The sequence below is a fragment of the Garra rufa genome, chromosome 21 (assembly GCF_049309525.1).
Source record: "Garra rufa chromosome 21, GarRuf1.0, whole genome shotgun sequence".
NCBI classification, from domain to species: Eukaryota; Metazoa; Chordata; class Actinopteri; order Cypriniformes; family Cyprinidae; genus Garra; species Garra rufa.
Window position 1 is genome coordinate 27621815 of NC_133381.1, and position 18218 is coordinate 27640032.

General features: G+C 36.2%; 3 protein-coding genes across 6 annotated transcripts in view; 2 read left to right on the plus strand and 1 right to left on the minus strand.

Moving 5' to 3' along the window:
- Nucleotides 1-1309: 1309 nt before the first annotated feature.
- Nucleotides 1310-4586, plus strand: mrpl33 (mitochondrial ribosomal protein L33). The gene is made up of 4 exons (XM_073827236.1): nt 1310-1418; nt 1761-1779; nt 2123-2229; nt 4076-4586. The coding sequence occupies exons 1-4, from the start codon at nt 1397-1399 to the stop codon at nt 4123-4125; spliced, it is 198 nt and encodes a 65-aa protein (XP_073683337.1). The 5' UTR covers nt 1310-1396; the 3' UTR covers nt 4126-4586.
- A 136-nt stretch (nt 4587-4722) lies between these two features.
- rbks (ribokinase) overlaps nt 4723-18218 on the minus strand; it is a 30210-nt gene continuing 16714 nt past the window's right edge. For all 4 annotated transcript variants that reach the window (XM_073827233.1, XM_073827232.1, XM_073827235.1 and 1 more), the window contains 2 exons: nt 16173-16361; nt 4723-4983 (listed from right to left, as the gene is read on the minus strand). In XM_073827233.1, coding sequence (XP_073683334.1) covers nt 4810-4983; nt 16173-16361 — 363 coding nt within the window. In that variant the 3' untranslated portion in view covers nt 4723-4809. The remainder of the gene's footprint in view (nt 4984-16172; nt 16362-18218) is intronic.
- Nucleotides 17800-18218, plus strand: part of babam2 (BRISC and BRCA1 A complex member 2) — a 181689-nt gene continuing 181270 nt past the window's right edge. The window contains exon 1 of the mRNA XM_073826582.1: nt 17800-17953. The gene's annotated coding sequence lies outside the window, so the exon portion shown is untranslated. The remainder of the gene's footprint in view (nt 17954-18218) is intronic.

Here is an 18218-nt window from a genome sequence, read left to right on the forward strand (position 1 = left end):
GAGCACACAGCACATATCTACATATTACTCTATATGCTGTCAGGGTTGAGCCAGGGTCTGAAAACACCTGGTGAGTCCTTCTACAAATGATCCTAAAGGGCAGCCACAGTGAGACAGAGAAATCCCAAAGCTTGCCAACTTCAAGGACTGGACCAGGCAGAGTAACAAGACAAGGACAGGACCAGGGGAAGACTTGTCAGGGCCGGGACCAGACAAGAAGACTTAACGAGGGTAGAAACAGACAAGATGACTTACAAGGGCAGGATCAGACAAGATGACTTGGTGAGGACTGGACCAACAAGATGATTTGCTAGAACAGGACAAACAGGCCGGAAGTTTCCAACAGGTCAGGGAAAACCTTCAATACTGGAAAATGAAAAGGAAAGAAAAATGAGGAAATAACCCGAAACGAGACTGGAGAATAAATGACTAGAACTAGAATAAGATGACAAAAAAATATCTCAGAACTCTAACTAAGAACTGACAGAAGAGTAAACAATATTTCTGGCAAAGCACTAGTAAACAGCTGACCAAAAATCTGCAGTGTGAGCAGCATTGGGTTGTTCGCTAACAGTATACTGCTGCTCACAAATTTAGAATTTCTTTTTACCCCTAAACTGAACAAAGAACTTGACTGTAAGTACACTGGGGAATTTAGCATTCACACCGACAGACAATAATGTTATTTTTATTATAAGTTATATTGTCTGCTCTGCCGCTTTAAATTATTTCTGACTGACTGTCTGTGTCCTCTATGCCATCATTGTTACAGTTGTCATCCTTTACTGTGCAAAGAAGGCAACATTTATTCAGTATGTGCTCAGTGGAAATGGAACATATGACTATAATGTCATGCTCTAGATGAGTTACAGGTATATTTTAAATCACATTTATATTATTTATAAGGTTCTGCAGGACCTAGCTGCATTACCTAGCACAACAGGAAAATATTTGTCATACAAAAGTAAACCAAAATCTAAAAAATATTAAATTACAATCTACCTAATGATATTCTGGAATTCTGCACTGCTTTTGGGGGGGGGGGGGAGGGGGGGGGGGGTAGTTTTTGCAGAAGAGGTTCATCTCATCTCCTATCTGAGTGACAATTTGCCAGTAGAACAAATCAAAATACATTTGTTAAAATTTATTTATAGGCATTTAAGTGACTTTATTTATCTATTTATTTGTTTGGTTACTTGTTTCATACGCGTTTCATGTTCACATGTCTTCCACTTTCCATACATAACATGCAGAACCAAGCTAAACTTTTTTTTTAAAGTCCCGATTACGCATATGACACCGGAAGCATTGGAGCTTTAGCCGGAAACTTTAAGTCAGAGGAGCTCAATGTGACATTTCGGAGCGATTATTTTTGAACTGCTATAGAATAATAAGAATGTTTCTCACTACTGTAAACCGTGAGTACACCTATAATAATAATATCTGCAATATGAAACTAAAAATAGCTACATAACTGCATTGACATAACTGTGAACAAATCGTGTAGACTAACGTTACAGAATAGATGCATTGAGTAGCGGCTAATAGCTAGCTAGCAGTTTCATGTATAAATGTGTAATATTTGCACATTCATAAAATGACGAAGTTCAAATATTGTTGACTATACAACAAAGATTTGTTTTAGATGTTACTTAGTGGTCATCTATTTATAAACACGAACAAATGTGCATTCTATGATACATCATACTGTTAGATGTCATTGCTAATTACTTTTATTTTCTCTTTAATTCTCAATCTAGTTGCTAAGAGCAAATCTAAGTGAGTATTCCCACATCTTCACACTTGTTTATGTATTTAAAGTTAAACTGTGCTGTACTAATATGCAGAATACGCTGCTGCCATGTTGTGCTTTTATATGATTTATTAAATTGCAAACGGTGAGCATACAGAATATTATATTTCATTGTCAAATATTGCTATTTGTTCTGTTGTTAAATATTATACAATTGTTAAATTACGCTAAAAACTTAACAGTTTATTCTGGTAGGTCTGGTTAAACGTGATTTAAAAAAAGTTCTTGTTGCATGCTTTAATGTCTTGTTTTATGACTGACACATTAAAGTCAGTGCTCTGTACTTACCTGTGGGTTCTTGTGTTTCAGGACTTTGCTGGTCCAGATGATGAGTGCAGCTGGTACAGGTTACTGTTTTAACACGAAGCGGGGCAGACTGAGGGACAAAATGGTTTTGCGAAAGCATGACCCCATAGGTGAGGTGAACAATCCATTTAGTTCATTATTTAGTTTAGCTTACTTTTACTGCATGATTCTGCTTTCATCAAAAGAAGCCAAACAAAGACGATTAAAATTAGATATTGTGTTTTGTAAGTATAATGGCAAACCCTGAAATTAATTCACAAATATGATTACTTTGAAAGGGATCCTATTGCAAAGGTTGGAGACAGATTTATTCCTGTGATCAAAGCTACATTTTTAGCATCATTACTCCAGTCGTCAGTGTCAAATGATTCTTCAGAAATCATTCTAATATGCTGATTTGCTGTTCAGGAAAGTTTTTTTTATTATTATTATTATCATCAATATTTAGAACATTTGAGCAATTTTTTTTCAGCATTCTTTGATGAATAGACAGATCCAAAGATCAGAAAACAAATTATAGGAAATACATTTTAGAAATTAATACTTTTATTTAGTAAGGGTGCTTTAAATTAATAAAAAAATGATGATAAACACATTTATAACGTCACAAATCTGAATGTTATATTAATCAAAGAAACCTGAAAAAATTCTACTATGCTGTTTTTAAGATAATAATAATGCTTTTTGAGCAGCAAATCAGAATATTAGAACGATTTCTGAAGGTTCATGTGACTGGAATAATGATGGTAAAAATTCAGCTTTGAAATCACAGGAATAAATTACATTTTAAAATATATTCAAATAGAAAACAGTTATTTAAAATAGTAAAACTATTTCGAAATGTTGCTGTTTTTGCTGTACTTTGGATCAAATAAATGCAGGCTTGGTGAACAGAAAAGACTTATTTACAAAAACATTAAAAACCGTACTGTAACATCTCTTTAGACTGTGAAATAACATTATTTTATATATTTTAAAAAATTACATTATTGCAATTAATTCATCAGTTTCTAACTAACATTCACTTTGTATTACTTTGACAGTTTGCTTTTTTTCTACCCACTGTTAATGTTAAGACATATAAACCAGAAACGTTTTCATTAAAAGAAACCTGAAATGAACAATACATTCACATTATTCATTATTTTAATTTAAGTAATTTCAGCATTTATTAATACATTTTGGAGATCAAAAGTTGTATCTGTTAACATTAATTAGTTTACTGTGTCTAACATGAAGAGCAATATATATTTTAAAGCATTAGTTAATCTTTGGTAATGTTAATGTATAAAATACAATTGTTCATTGTTTGTTCATGTTCACATTGCATTAATTAATGTTAAATACAACTTTTAATACTAAAAAATGTATTAGTAAGTATTGAAATTAACATTGATGATTTTAATAAATGCTGTAGAAGTATTGATCATTGTTAGTTCACGTAAACTAGTGTTAACTAATGTTAAAAATTAAGACATATTGTAATATGTCAACAAAACATTTTTCATATGCTCATATGAAGGTTTAGTTTTTTTTTTTTTAAGACTGTCAATAGACTAAATAATTGTGAACTCATAATTTGCCTTTGGAAAGCAGAAATACAGGGTCATAAAAGTGTTAAACAATGTTATACAAATTTAATAAATATATATATTCATTTAACACACTACCAATGACCGCCCTGCTAAATAAATTTTATAAAATATTTTTCTCCCAAGTGTGCTGTAGAAGCAACTACGAAAACCATCCTAAACTATGATGACTAAATATACCTTTAATATTGTTGTGCTCCAACTTCAAAAACATAAGTCAACACAAAGTATAAAATATTGTGCATCTAACCATTTTGTGGGGTCCTTAAAATAGATTTTTAATTAATGGTTTTAATATGTTTTTATTATTTCTGTTCTGTTTATATTATATGTTTAATGTTTTCCTCTTCATTGTTCTCCACAGTCAACAAACATGTTCTGTTCATTGAGAAGAAGAAGGTACGATCTCTTTAAAAATGGGAGAAACTCTTATATAGACACTGAGAAAATGGACATTATTATTGGCATAAAACAACTGCCACAGTGTGATGATCAACATCCAACATATGAAAGTGTCACTAAACAACTATAAAGGAAGAAGATTTACATCAAAGTAAGGACCCTGCATTACTGCAGCTGTGAATGACTGGTCTAATGAGACCAGAAATGAGTTGTACATCCTGTTAGGATAATGTGCTGTTAAACCCATTACAATATGTGTATTATGTTGGATTTGTTTGGTTCTTTTGTTTTCTTTTTTGTACCAAGTCAAAATCTTGACCTACTGCAAACAATGAACCACCTACTCAATGACAGATTGCTTTAGGCTGAAGTGGATTTGTTGGAATAATTAGCCTGCAAAATGTGTTTAGCAGAAAAAAATATGTTCTTAATTGTTTACCAAAAAATAATAGCATTTCAAACATAAGAAATCAGCTCTGCTGTTTGTACTGTTTTTTTTTTTTTTACATAAATTGACATGACTTTATTTTATTTTCAGAGATACTTAAACATTACATTCCATGTCAGTTACAAATAATGCCAGGAAATTACATTATCTAGACCTCTCCAGTACATGTTATTGTTTATTATACGAACAACAATTCTGTGGACACTGTGCACAGATTAATGGTGTTGTTTTTAAGCCAAAGGTCACCTTCAGAACAGTTCAGTTGGCAGATCCTTCCGAAATGGAAAAGATGTTTGAGTGCCGACAGTTTGTACAGACACTGCTGCAACAAGGTTGGCTCTCCTGGCCATCTCTTCAAGCGGCACTGTGGGATAATGGGCCATATAGAAAGCCAGAGCACCAATGAAGCTGTCGCCTGCTCCCTGTTAAAAAATATTTTTAGTTCAGTTTGTGGCATTTAGATTAATGCTCATGATGCGGAAGAATAATAATATTGAATTTTGCATCACCACTTAGAGAAACAAACGTGACAGTAGGGGGTGCCGTCATACTTTTCAATGCCAGTAAGACCAAAGGTTGTAACTTGCAAAAGAAATCTGGGAAACAAATAGCACCACAATGTACAAATTTTATTGAGTCAATCTTAAAATAAACTACCAATCGATCCTGATAATATTTAATGATGATGACATGACTTTAATTCTCTATTTGTGTGTTGCGTCATTTGTGTGTGCTGTTGTGCAAGGAATGGTGAATAAGTCTGTAAATGCAGACTTGGGCACAGGTCACAGGGGTCAGAGTGAAACCACGCATGCTTTAACCTTTTATCGACTGTTCAAAAGTTTTCACCCCCCGGCTCTTAATGCATCGTGTTTCCTTCTGGAGCATCAGTGAAGGTTTGAACCATTTTTAATAGTTGTGTTTGAGTCACTCAGTTGTCCTCAGTGTAAAAAGATAGATCTCAAAATCCTGTAGGATTTTTCTGAAGAACAGTGCTCAGTTTAACTGTTCAGAACAAACAAGGGATTTATTAACAGCTATCACAAAAAAAAAAAAAAAAAACTGTCGTAGATCATGCAGGTAACCACACACAGAATTAAAGAGGTCATCGGATGATAAGACTCTTTAGGGTCTTACTGAAAAGTCTATAACATACTTTGGTTAAAAATTCTCAGTGGTATTGTAAACAACAGCTTTTTTACTTTGTCAAAATCAGATGTGCAAAAATCAAGCCGTTCTGTTGGATGTTCCTAAAAAAATGCAAATGAGCTCTGCTCACCCTGCCCCTCTCTTCTCTCTGTGGAGTGACAAGCCATACTCTGAGAGACTATTTACTTTAGCTGCATTTAGACGTGTTAAGCTGCGAATCTTGCTAACTAGCACGTTATTAAGAAAGGCGATGGCAAAGAATCATTAAAAAACCCTTATACTCACTTCTGCTGTAAGTGAAGCTAAATCACAAATGACTTGTGCAAACATAGACACGTGTAGATCGGGGGGCGCATTCCCTTTACAAACAAAAGTCATCCACTGTGTCTTCAGCAACTCAGATGTCGGGAGTAAATGATGATTTCTATGTTCATTATTACATCCAACAACAGCCATTCTTGTCTACGTCCCTGCTCCGGCATCAAAACAATCGAGATCGGACTGTTACAGCTCATTTAGGGTGGGTCTAAGGTAAGAAGCCAGTGTCAATCAACTATCATGGGAGCGGCCTTTGTCGTTGTGACATCACACAGACAAGAACTTAAATGGCTGGATTTGAAAAAGGGGAAATTATTTTTTCAGATTAAATAAAAAGCACTGGGTGGATTTTTATCATTACAGGGTAGATGTGTACACACACTGCGAACACACATTTATGTTCAAACAACATGTAAAAGTGAACTGCATCTGATGACCCCTTTAAGAACCAAGGGTTCCTAAACTTTTGATGGGGGTTATTTCAGCATTTTTTTTTTTGTCTTTTGGACTATATGTAAACATCTTTTATGTAAAATATCTTACTCAGGACAGTACTAAATAAAAATAATATGCATTTTGTATGACCTCTCTAAAATTATTCACATTTTCACAGATCTGCAAGGGGTTCCCAAACTTTCACATGTATATATAAACAACTAATTATAGTTAAAACAGTAATATTCTGAAATATTATTTTAAATATCTAAATTTGATTTGAAGCCATCTGGATTTCTATAAACATGTACAGGGCTCGACAATAAGGACTGCCCAATGGCCCGAGGCGAGCGTGCGAGACGCTCGGGACAGTAGACAGGATCGTCACTGGCCCTATCCGGCCAGTGCTGCCTTATCACCAAAGTTTAATTTGCCTGCGACTGTTTGTCAAATTCGTGCAAATACAGTCTTAGAATCGAGAAACAGCTTGTGTTTTTAAGCCTTTAAATGCTACCTTCTCTGTGATGTTGTGAACACCGTATTGCTTTTCGGTTCCTCTTATTTGATTGGATGTTGTGAGCACTGTTTTTTTTCCGTAACCTGGTAACAACCAGTACAGCGAAGAGACGGCAACATGGCGGCAACATCAAATTATGAAGCTAAAAAGAAAACGTCTGTTTATAACTCGCATTTGCGACTAAAAATTACTACGTGTGACTGTGGAAAAAAAATATTTAGGAGCACCATGTGCGACTGACCCCATCAGCATATTTGTATTTGCGCTCAGTGGAGCTTCAAAGGTTTCATAAACAAAGTGTAGAGAGAGTGTAAATAAGAGATTGAATTTGCAGTAAGTAATACAGAGCGCCGTTGATTATAATAGAGCTTTGTGATATCGCAAACTAAGATGAGTGACAACTTTTAATAATTTTTGAGTTTGTAAATGAGGTACTGATTTAATACAACAGTTAAATAAACAAGAAGTTATTATTAAGTGACTTACATTGTCTGACTATAACACTATTGCCTGATTTTGCTCCGTTTCGTCGTCAAAAGTAGTCTGAAGCAAGTCAGAACTGAGCCGCTGTGCATCTCCATTCAAACACAGCGGTGTTTCGTTTATGAATGAACGTGCATATTTAAACGAATCTAGTGAAATGATTCAATTTCCCATTCATAAAGAGTCACTTGCTTTATTCCCGAATGAACCATCCGTTTGAACGAATCAAATGAATAATATGATTCAGTAATTAAATCAGTCTCTTGCCGCCACCTGCTGGCAGATCTCTATATTCAAAGTTTTATAACATGAATTTATGAATTTGATTTCACTCATGGCACCTCTGAGCCTAATTAAACATATGAAAAGGTAAAAACAAAGGTAAAAAAAAATGGATGACCACCGTAAAAACAAAACTTTTAACATAAATTCTGCTTAATAACACTCTATTTACTAATATTGTTTAATTTTATTCTTTGCAACAACATTCCATAAATAGGAGTCCTCCATTTATGTATAGTTAACTGCTGATCTGGGACCATCAACCTGGACATAGTGTTGTGCATAAATTTAGTTACATCACAATTATAATTTTTTTAAAATTGTCAATTGTATTTAAGGAAATATACAGTTATATTTGGCTTTTGACACATTAGTTAAATGTGGCTAAGAAATAACTATTAACTTTTTTATTTTTTATTTTTTATTGGTTGGGCCAGTGAAAATTTTGGCAGGGCAAGTAAAAATCTGAACCACTGGCCCGATCGGGCCAGTAGAAAAAATCCTTAGCGTTGAACCCTGATATATGTATATATTTTAATCTGGTCACAGGGAATTTTTGTTTGTTAATTTCTTTTTAAAGGGACATTCAGTTATCAGTAATACACATTAAGCTGCCTTTTTATTTCATCTCCATTATGAAACTGATAAGGACACTGGCATGTTTCACCATGCCTGCAGGGGGTAGACTGGGATCTAGGGGGAGGGGTGATGTCGGGTGTTGAATTTATGATGGGAAAGCACAGAAGAATGCAGTGATGTGCTCAGATTTAACCGCAGATCACCCTGTCACTGGTTCTCACAAGTCTACCAGATTACTCATCTCAATAGCCCGCCTCTTAACCATCGATCTTTATTACACCCCACTGACTGTCCCTTCGGTCTTCTCCATATAGCCACAAGGCCAAGGGCCACACTTGTCTAAACTTCCCTACTGATTGATGACTTAAGTGACCTATGCAGACAAGAATCCATTACAAAATGATCACCTGTTTGCCTAGTTTGGCACAAGTCATGCATTTTGTCTGTTTGAGTAAATGGAAGAACATCTGCAGTTGGACATATGGTGTGGTCATGAGGAAATTAGGTAATGTCTTTACCTTGTTCAGATGAAGGCTAAACCTTCCATCCAACTCAATTACTCCAATAAAATTCAACAATAGTGATCCTATGCTAGATCATCACAGAAGCTGTTCCTAACTGTTCCTTCTGCAAAAGCTCAAACATGGTTTAAGTGTGACTTTTGACGTTCTTAAAAAGATGACAGAACAACACTGCAGAGTTTCGTTTCTGAATTAATCGAGTGAGCCAATGATTAATAATTCATCCATAAAGCCGGTCATTTGCTTAGTTTCTAACTGGCTACTGGCAGTTTTAGTGTCATATTTATTCATGCATGAAAGCCGTAAATTAGCCAAGGTACCAGCACAGAAACACATACAGAAAAATATTGTTTCATTATCGACAAATATCAGCCCCATTTCAGGCTAGAGCAGTTCAGTCAGTTCTAAAACATCAAGAGAATTTGAATTTTTAAGCAATTAGTTTCCTCTGTGATGTATGTATTTATTTATTTTTAAAGAAAGATGGTTAACATTACTTTAACCTTAAACATACCTTAACCATAAACAACTATTTTAATGCTGCTGTGTTTGGATGCTAACAAATAGCTAAATAAGGACAATAACTAGCTCAAGGCTGTGAGTTTACTTGGTTTATGAATTAGACACAGCTGTTGCAGTCCTTTTAGCAACTTACCTAAAAACAACAACAACAAAGCATTTTCGAAATTTTAATTTTGAGGTATGACTATAAAATAAATGCTGTTGAACAAAAGGTGAAAGTAATGTTGACCCTAAGACTCGTAAATCTAACACTGCCATTCTACAAAATCTACAAGAATTGCCTATGAATGATCAGCTCCATTGCCACCAAATATGCTGTTTTGTTTCCAAAAACAATTAATCAATTTTCTGAACTTTGAGACAACCACATTGTATCACCAACTGCCAGTGGAAATGCATCACTTCCAGTTGCTGAAACACAGTCAGTGTGAAGGCCATGTATTAAACAAAAAAATTGTGTAGACTGTTAAAAAGAGCTAGCTTTCCAGTTCTTCATTAAAAAATGATTATCATTCACTTTCAAAAAGGCAGCTTTTGTCTTTATAGACTGCATTATTATAGTTCGCTAATAAGACTGACATCTGACAACATTTGTCTGAAGCATGATGCATCAGTGGTGACAACTACTGCTCCTCCCAAAAGGTTCCAAACACACAGACACATTCTGGTAAATGTTATATAGAGCTGTCTGTCCATCATGTGACATAACTATTAGATGCGGCCAGTCAAACACTATAACGTTTTAGTTTACAGCTCTATACAATGTGAAATAATACATACAACACAACTATTATTCAAAAATTGTAACTGTATTTACAACCAATTTTACTTATGTAATTTGAAGGACTTCTAAGTAAAAATATATTGAGAAAAATGTTGACCGAGACTTGGATTTATCCACTGGGTGTGAAGTAAACAAAGAAATGTGGGTCCTGCTAGAACAGAGCTATATGGTTAGAATGGGTAAAGGGGTGGGGCTAAAATATGAAAGGAATTGGTGACATCAACGAAAAAGGAAAGTTGGTTGAGGATAACAAAGACAAATTTGTCTTTTTTTGTGAAATATAGATGAATTGCGCAAAATAAAACCAGTGTTCTTGGGAAAATAATGTGAACAGGGAAATAATGGGATTGACTGTGAATGCATGCTAAAGTTAGTTGTCAATGTGATATATTAAACTAACATCTAATTTGGTGCTAGTCCATGATTATGGCCTTGGGTAAACTGGATGGGACAACATATTAACACAGCAACAATGTATATCTTTAAGTCAATTGGTTAAATACAGTAAAAGTCTCCAAAATAGTTGGTAGGAGTGGATGACTCACAGATGATGTGATCAAGTTGGCATTCAAAACTTTAATGCCAAAAGGGGACTGAGTGAATGACCAGTGAGTGGGTTGCACAAAGATGCACAAAGTCCAACAAACACTGTTATTCTGTTGTTGATCACAAGCCATCAGAATTTCCAAAAGTTTGGTGTACCATAAAGAGTGTTTTTGAAGGCAAACCTACTGATGTTCCAAGAGACATACAGTACAATCTTCAGTGCTTGTTGATGGTCAAATCTTTAATCTTTTAAGAAACACACTTGGGGGTCTAAGTGGTCATCTTGTGTCACCACAGCACATGTTGCTAGGAGATAGTTTCCCTCAAAAGAATGGCTGCTCTCCAATGCGGCTCAGTGTGGGTTCTTCTTTGTGGGTTTCATTTACAGTCTCTTGGTGTGATGACATCAATGTCGGTTGGAGGCATGCAGTGCTTTCCGGTAAATACCCACCACCGTCTCCTGTAAAGATCCCTGTGGTGGGTCCTCTATGGCTCTTTTCATAGAGGTGAAGTTTGGCTGATTATGATTGTCTGAAACAACTACAAGCCGTGTTGTCTGGCTTGAAGGCAAGGTTCTGGAATTGGGTTGACCTCCAAATGCAAGAGCACAGGCCACCCACAGTTCATCACAGTGTGCTGTAGGTTAGAGAACTGTGTCTCTTTGAGCACACACACATAGGCTACAGATAAAATCACTTTTTCATGAAAGGGTTGGTCAGTGTTAAATGTATGGAGGCCTTTGTAAAATTTATGGAAGTAAGGGAATGATCTTAGAATTGGTGGGTAGCCACACAACGGAAAACGACTTACTTATTTACCCTTCCAGATTTACAATAGTGTCTGCCGTGCTTTTCATGTAATGCCATACCACATGGCTTTTGATCACAGAAGGGGTGTCTAGCTGATGTGAAGCTGTAAAGACTGCCAAAAGATCCTTTTAACTTGAGACTGCTTCATGTCCAAGATTCCTTTATCATGAGTACACAACGGTACAGTCCCTTTGGGATGTGTGTAATGTCCCCTTAAGGGAGTCAGAAACTAAGTAAATAAGTTGGTGAAGTTAGTGACCCCCGCACCATTTTTCCATTAATTTTCATGTTCAGAAAACAACAACAACAACAACAAATCTGGCAGTCTCACCAACTCATCTGGCAGCCCATCTCTCTTTGCTGTGAACAACGAAACATTGAACATTTCTAGTGGCTGTTGATGGGCGGTCTCTCGTGGCGTTGGCATGACCAATGAGCTAGCTGTTGTGAACACTTAACTCCTTGGCTTCTCAAATGCATGCTGAAGAACTGACAAGCCGTAATGTCCACAACCCCACAAAAGATTTAGTCAAAACTTTTTGTGGCAACTTCTGCTATGCCAAGACACCAACTGTTGTCCATGACGTCTATGTGGTGCTCCGGTCTTCTTATTTCTGCAAACTTACTGACTTTGGTTGCCAAACGACACTGCAGCAAGTGAGAGAATCTGAGATTCTCAGATTAAATGAGTACCCCTGTTTTTATGTCCAAGTGAGTGTGACAGACCCAAAAGGGGAGAAGTACTTTAAGCAACAACATGAATGTGACTTCCTGTTATTGGATGTTTCAAGTTTGTCAGTTGGCATTTGGCTTAAATTGTTACAAATAGACTATATTCTTGGAATATTCTAATTTATGTCCTGAACCATTGGTTGCTAAGTAGTTGTGTATGAGTTGCGGTGCAAATTGAGCCAGATTAACAGAAAGACAGCAATTAATTAATGTAATACCAGTGCCTATCCTCTGAACCACAAGGGGTTGTTTAGTATAAAATACTGAGATTTGGTGACACTGCAAAAAACACTGGATTCAGGCCAAGGAGCACAGAACATCGCTGGGCTTCGTGACTCACACTGTTACGCTCGGGGAGAAGCATGGTAAACACTTTAACCTACTATTGAATGTTCTTTAATAACTAAAGATAGTCCTCACCAATAAACACAATTGCCACATACTGTTAAAAAAATGATGACAACTCTCTTTTAGGACTTCTGGCAGACAAAATAACCGGAAAAAAGCTCATTTTTAAAAAGTGATGCCATCATTCTTTGAGAATAAACTGATGGAAACATGCCTTGCTTCTGTCTAGCCGTAGAGATAAAATCTGGCACCTGGCCCCATTCCCTCCTCCTCCTGGTTTTTAACAAGTAGGGGAAAACACAGAGTTACTGGAAGAGGGATCAGGGCATCCAAAAGAGTTAAACAACTCAGGATTTATGGGTCATCAAAGTGCGCGGGAACAGGCCGACCGCCACGTGGAGACCACAGCCAGGCAGACTCCCGCTGCGTGGATCACTGCTAAGCACTGAGTCACCCAGAGAGGGCAGGGGAGCCAGGGGCAGCCTACCCTGATGTGACTGGACGCTAGATGTTGTGTTCTATATATGTGAGTGTGTGAGTTTATGAGCGAGATGTTACAACTGTGTTGTGGTTAAAGATCAGACAAAATAACATACATATATATTCACATAACTTCTTTAACTTTAATGTCCTAGCCTTGATGAGGCAATGCCTGCATCACTATGTGCCACTGACAAAATCTTTTATGTACTGTAAATAATCCATACAAATAAGTAACTGATGCTTTTGTTGCAACATTCTTGCAAATGTGTAAGTGATTATTGCACATTACTGGAAATGAAAGGGTTTGCAGAAAAAAAAACAACACACATATTACAACAGTGAATTTATTATTTGCAAACCTTTGCCAAAACTGATGTTCTGATAATATACTAATACTATAATTGCTACTATATTTTGATATGTGTTTCACTCAAAAGTGAATGCAAGCTTGCAGGGGTTAACAGAGGGGTCAAAGCAAACTAAATGATGGAGATGTCCACCAGAGTTAAACCACTGGAGAGGTACATCACCAGAGAGAAGTCTTTGGATTTCACTGTTATCTTCCTGTATGACTGTGCAGTGATTTGCAGAAGAATCCATGATTAAAAAAGATAGCAATGACTAAAAAATATGGATGTAGTCTCACAAAGACCTTGCTGTGAATCCACTGCTCATTCTGCTGAAAACTACAGGGTTTATCGAATAATGAAACCCCCCTTATGTCTCAGAACTTCACCAAATAGATCACTTTTTCTTGGAATTTTAGATATATAGAGTGATGGTGGTCTGCACGTTAAGCAAGATGTGGTTAAACTGAAATGCAGTCTATATGGATTACAAAACATTTTCTAATCCAAAGAATAATAAAAATAAAGAACAGAGAAGCAGCACAACCGTTTTGGGGCATTTTTGGTCACTGATGGGACATATTTATTGCTCAACTTGCATCACACTATGATGTGTTCACTTTTCTTTCTGCCTTGACACATTCTAATATGTGACTAATGATTTATCTTGTTATTCTTCACAAGACTCTATAGGTGTTTCAACATTTAGAGAGCAATAAAATAAACAGGAAATATGAGTTATGATGACGCCAGAATTAGCGTATTCAGGTGTGAAATGAGTAAGCCTCTTTAAAGATTACAATCAGAAAAGAAACCAGAAAAACCACATCCATAATTAACATGAGGTTGATGTCAGACTCGTAAACATGTGAGGCAAATAAGTAGCCGTATTCAATTAACATATACGTATGCCAGACTGAACTTTTGACAACAATCAGATGTTTTAGTAAGAAACGACGTAAAACTTCAAGAAATGCCTTCTCACCACGATTGCTTTGATCTCACTTTTTTCCACTTCTCATGTCAATATTAAATCCTACATAAGAATGATACTATGTGAATGAAAATGTCAATCTAAATGTTCCAAATGATGCATAAACTGTGTTTACTACCCATTCAAACTATGAATCATGCTTGTGGATCATATGGTATGGGCACATTGATGAGCACATGATGACTAAATATCATTCACTCAGATGACTGTAGTGGCATGACAAATTTGTAGGGGTATAGAAACATCTGGTTTTCTCAGATACTATGTTATAGTTTTAGCTTCAGGTGGACCACAAAGGAGAAACTTTTAACTATAAATATCAGGTCCAAACTCACAAACCAACCATGATTTACCTATAGACTGGTGAGCAAAACAGTGGCATCTCATTGGAAATTCTAATTCAAATGGTTGCACAGACAATACAGAATGGAATCTTTTCGTAAGTAATAAGTTTTATTATTTTAGATATAACTCATAAACAAAGAATCTAAAATTGTGCTTAAGGACATTACTACACTTAACTGCCTTTGAGTATCTTAAAGGAGTAGTTCACTTCCAGAACAAAAATTTACAGATAATGTACGCACCCCCTTGTCATCCAAGATGTTCATGTCTTTCTTTCTTCAGTCATAAAGAAATTATGATATTTGAGGAAAACATTTCAGGATTTCTCTCCATATAATGGATATGTATGATATCCCCAAGTTTGAACTTCCAAAATGAAGTTTAAATGCAGCTTCAAAGGGCTGTAATTGATCCCAGCTGAGGAAGAAGGTCTTATCTAGCAAAAATTATCAGTTATTTTCTAAAAAAAAAAATTACAATTTATATAGTTTTAACCGCAAACACAACTTCAGAATCGCTGTTTTCAAAATCGTTTTGCTAGATAAGACCCTTCTTCCTCGGCTGGGATCATTTAGAGCCCTTTGAAGCTGCATTTAAACTGCATTTTGGAAGTTCAAACTCAGGGGCACCATATATATCCATTATATGGAGAGAAATCCTGAAATGTTTTCCTCACAAAACACAATTTCTTTACTACTGAAGAAAGAAAGACATGAACATCTTGGATGACAAGGGGGTGAGTACCTTATCTGTATATTTTTGTTCTGGAAGTGAACTACTGCTTTAAGATACTCAAAGGCAGTTAAGTGTAGCAATGTCCGTAAGCACAATTTTAGATTCTTTGTTTATGAGTTATATCTAAAATAATAAAACGTATTACCTTATGAAAAGATTCCATTCTGTATCGTCTATGCAACCATTTGAATTAGAATTTCCAATGAGATGCCACTGTTTTGCTCACCAGTCTATAGGTAAATCATGGTTGGTTTGTGAGTTTGGACCTGATATTTATAGTTAAATGTTTTTCCTTTGTGAGACTAACCTAATGAATGGGGCATGCTGTTATAACAAAGAATAAAGTGTTAGAACCTACCCAGGAAGTACCCCTAGTGTGTAGTGAGTCACAGGCTTTGAATGCCAGATATGTCTGCTGGAGATAACTAACTCAATATGCTGCATGATAAATTTCTTCTCCTTCATACTTCAAGTGTCTGAACAGTTGTAAATCACAGTTTGCTTCATAAAAAGGAGGATTAGATGTACAATATACTGATTTTCTGTATGAACGCTGTTATCTAAACTTTAGAAACATACCCAAGGTTATAAACCTGCCAGGCAACACTTGTATAGACTGAACAGAAGTAATATACTGCCTTTGTACTACAAAGACCTGCAACTATAATAACTGTAGTCTTACCGTGGTATCCGCAACGGTTACCGCAGTGGTGGGAATGTGTTTAGGGGCCATGTTTGTGGACTGACACACCACACATCCCTGTGGCCCCAAGGTGACAATGACTGAACCACAACCTCTGTTTAGCAGCTCCAGGCCCACTTGACCAGCATCCTCCACTGAGGTAACGGAGAGACCCGTCAACAGCTCTGCCTGAGAGGAACACCACAAGATAATGAGAAAACAGACATTTATGCTAATGCCAGATATGCTAATAGCTAAATATACAACTATGCTAATATGTTTGCATTCTAAAACACATTTTCAGTTGCCAGAAACATACTACATGTCTTATCATGCAAATGAATCTAGTTTAACAAACATGATTTCAAAAGTGTCAGGGCAAAATTTAGAAAGCTATGCAAGCATTAGCATAATTTAACAGTTTTCACTTGCAGATCAACTACTGTCATAGTTGAGTGACGGTTTTAAACAGAATCTGGCTGATGTTGGTACTAACGCAACATTACAACTTCAGTTCATGCATAAGTTATTATGAACTAAAAATGATTGAACAATACTTCAGAATTTATAAATCCTGGTTAAAGGCAATTTATTTTTGATATTAGTTAATAGAGTATATTATCAACAACAGTTATAATCAATCTAGATTGATATACTGTATGATGTAATAAATTGTTGTTTATTGTTAGTTCATGACACCCAGTGCATTATTTAATATTAATAAATTGAACCGCATTGTAAAATGTTAACTAAATAACAGCATGGTTAAAATAAAATGATATAATAACGTAATCAGACACATTATATTTTGTAACAGGACATTCTACAAGGAAAAAAAAAAATTCCAGACTTAAATGGTTTGTATCATGAAACATGATAGAAACATGCATAAGGTAGGTGGAAAGAATAATTACAGGGAATGCAAAAATTCCTCTTTTCAGAGGTGACGCAAGTTATTAAATTTTATAAACTGAATCAAGCTGTGCACAATAAGACCAGGAATGAACTGGAGGTTTGTTGCCGCCAAAGTTACCGCCAATCATTTTTCATTTTTTACCACTTTATGTGATTACACAGAACTGGCTGAAGATCAGTGGTTAAGAATAAATGAAAAAAAAAATGTACCGAAACCATATGATGTAATTCATGAATAACAGAGAGTACAAAAAACTGTATGGCGCAGGTGTGAAGGATAGCCCCCACTCAAGCCCACCAAAAGAGAGAAGAGAGGAGAGTACTGAAAGATCAGGGCAATATGTACCCTTTGTATTTGTGTACTTTAAGCTTTGCCATCAATCTTTCCTAGCTGGCTGCCAAAACAGAAAAGTGCACACATTACTCATCAATGTGTGGTTATCTGCTTCTGTAAACTGCTGATGATTCATCATTCACTCTTGCAACTGAAGTCGTCGGGTGTGAGCCAAGCGGGTACGTGAATGTGTGCGCTGGGACAAGGGCTGAATCTAAGGGCTTGATTTGTACTGAGAGCTCTCACTTTTAAGTCCCACCTGTACATTTTCCCCCCTCCAACCTCCCAGCCACATCAAAGCTGCCCTGGCGGAGCACTCTGGTTCAGACTCTCAGCTTTCGCCCTAGGCCACACTGACACACCATCTGTGGGTCTGCCTGCCTGGTCGTGGCTGCTTTAACTTTACTTTTTCCCATCAATCCAATCCATTGTCTGTCATCTCACCCTGCCACGATGTGAAAGAGGGCGGCCCCAAACATAACAGTTACTGTAAGACACAACAGCCAACCCCGCAATTTGTTGCACTTGGCAGGTAGGTGACTTTTCGGGCTGTTGTATTTTGTTTCTAGTATGCAGGTCATGATCAGGCAAGATAACTTGTTTTACTCTAGTTGCCTTCTTCAATGAACCTGAAGACCTATTGAGAAAATAGACTGTAGAGGCGAATGTAATTTGGATTCAAAGTACTGTCAAACTGCTTTCTGAAATTAGTATCCATTATTTTAATGTTCATTTATTACTTTATGACTGTATGGTACACTAAAAATCGTTCTGAACACCTTAGCATAGCAACACCC

Excerpts from the sequence above, each read along its gene's own strand:
- mrpl33 (XM_073827236.1), top strand. The coding sequence starts at position 1,397 with ATGTTTCTCACTACTGTAAACC. Across the intron at positions 2,230-4,075 it reads GCGAAAGCATGACCCCATAG|TCAACAAACATGTTCTGTTC; the intron begins GTGAGGTGAACA and ends TGTTCTCCACAG.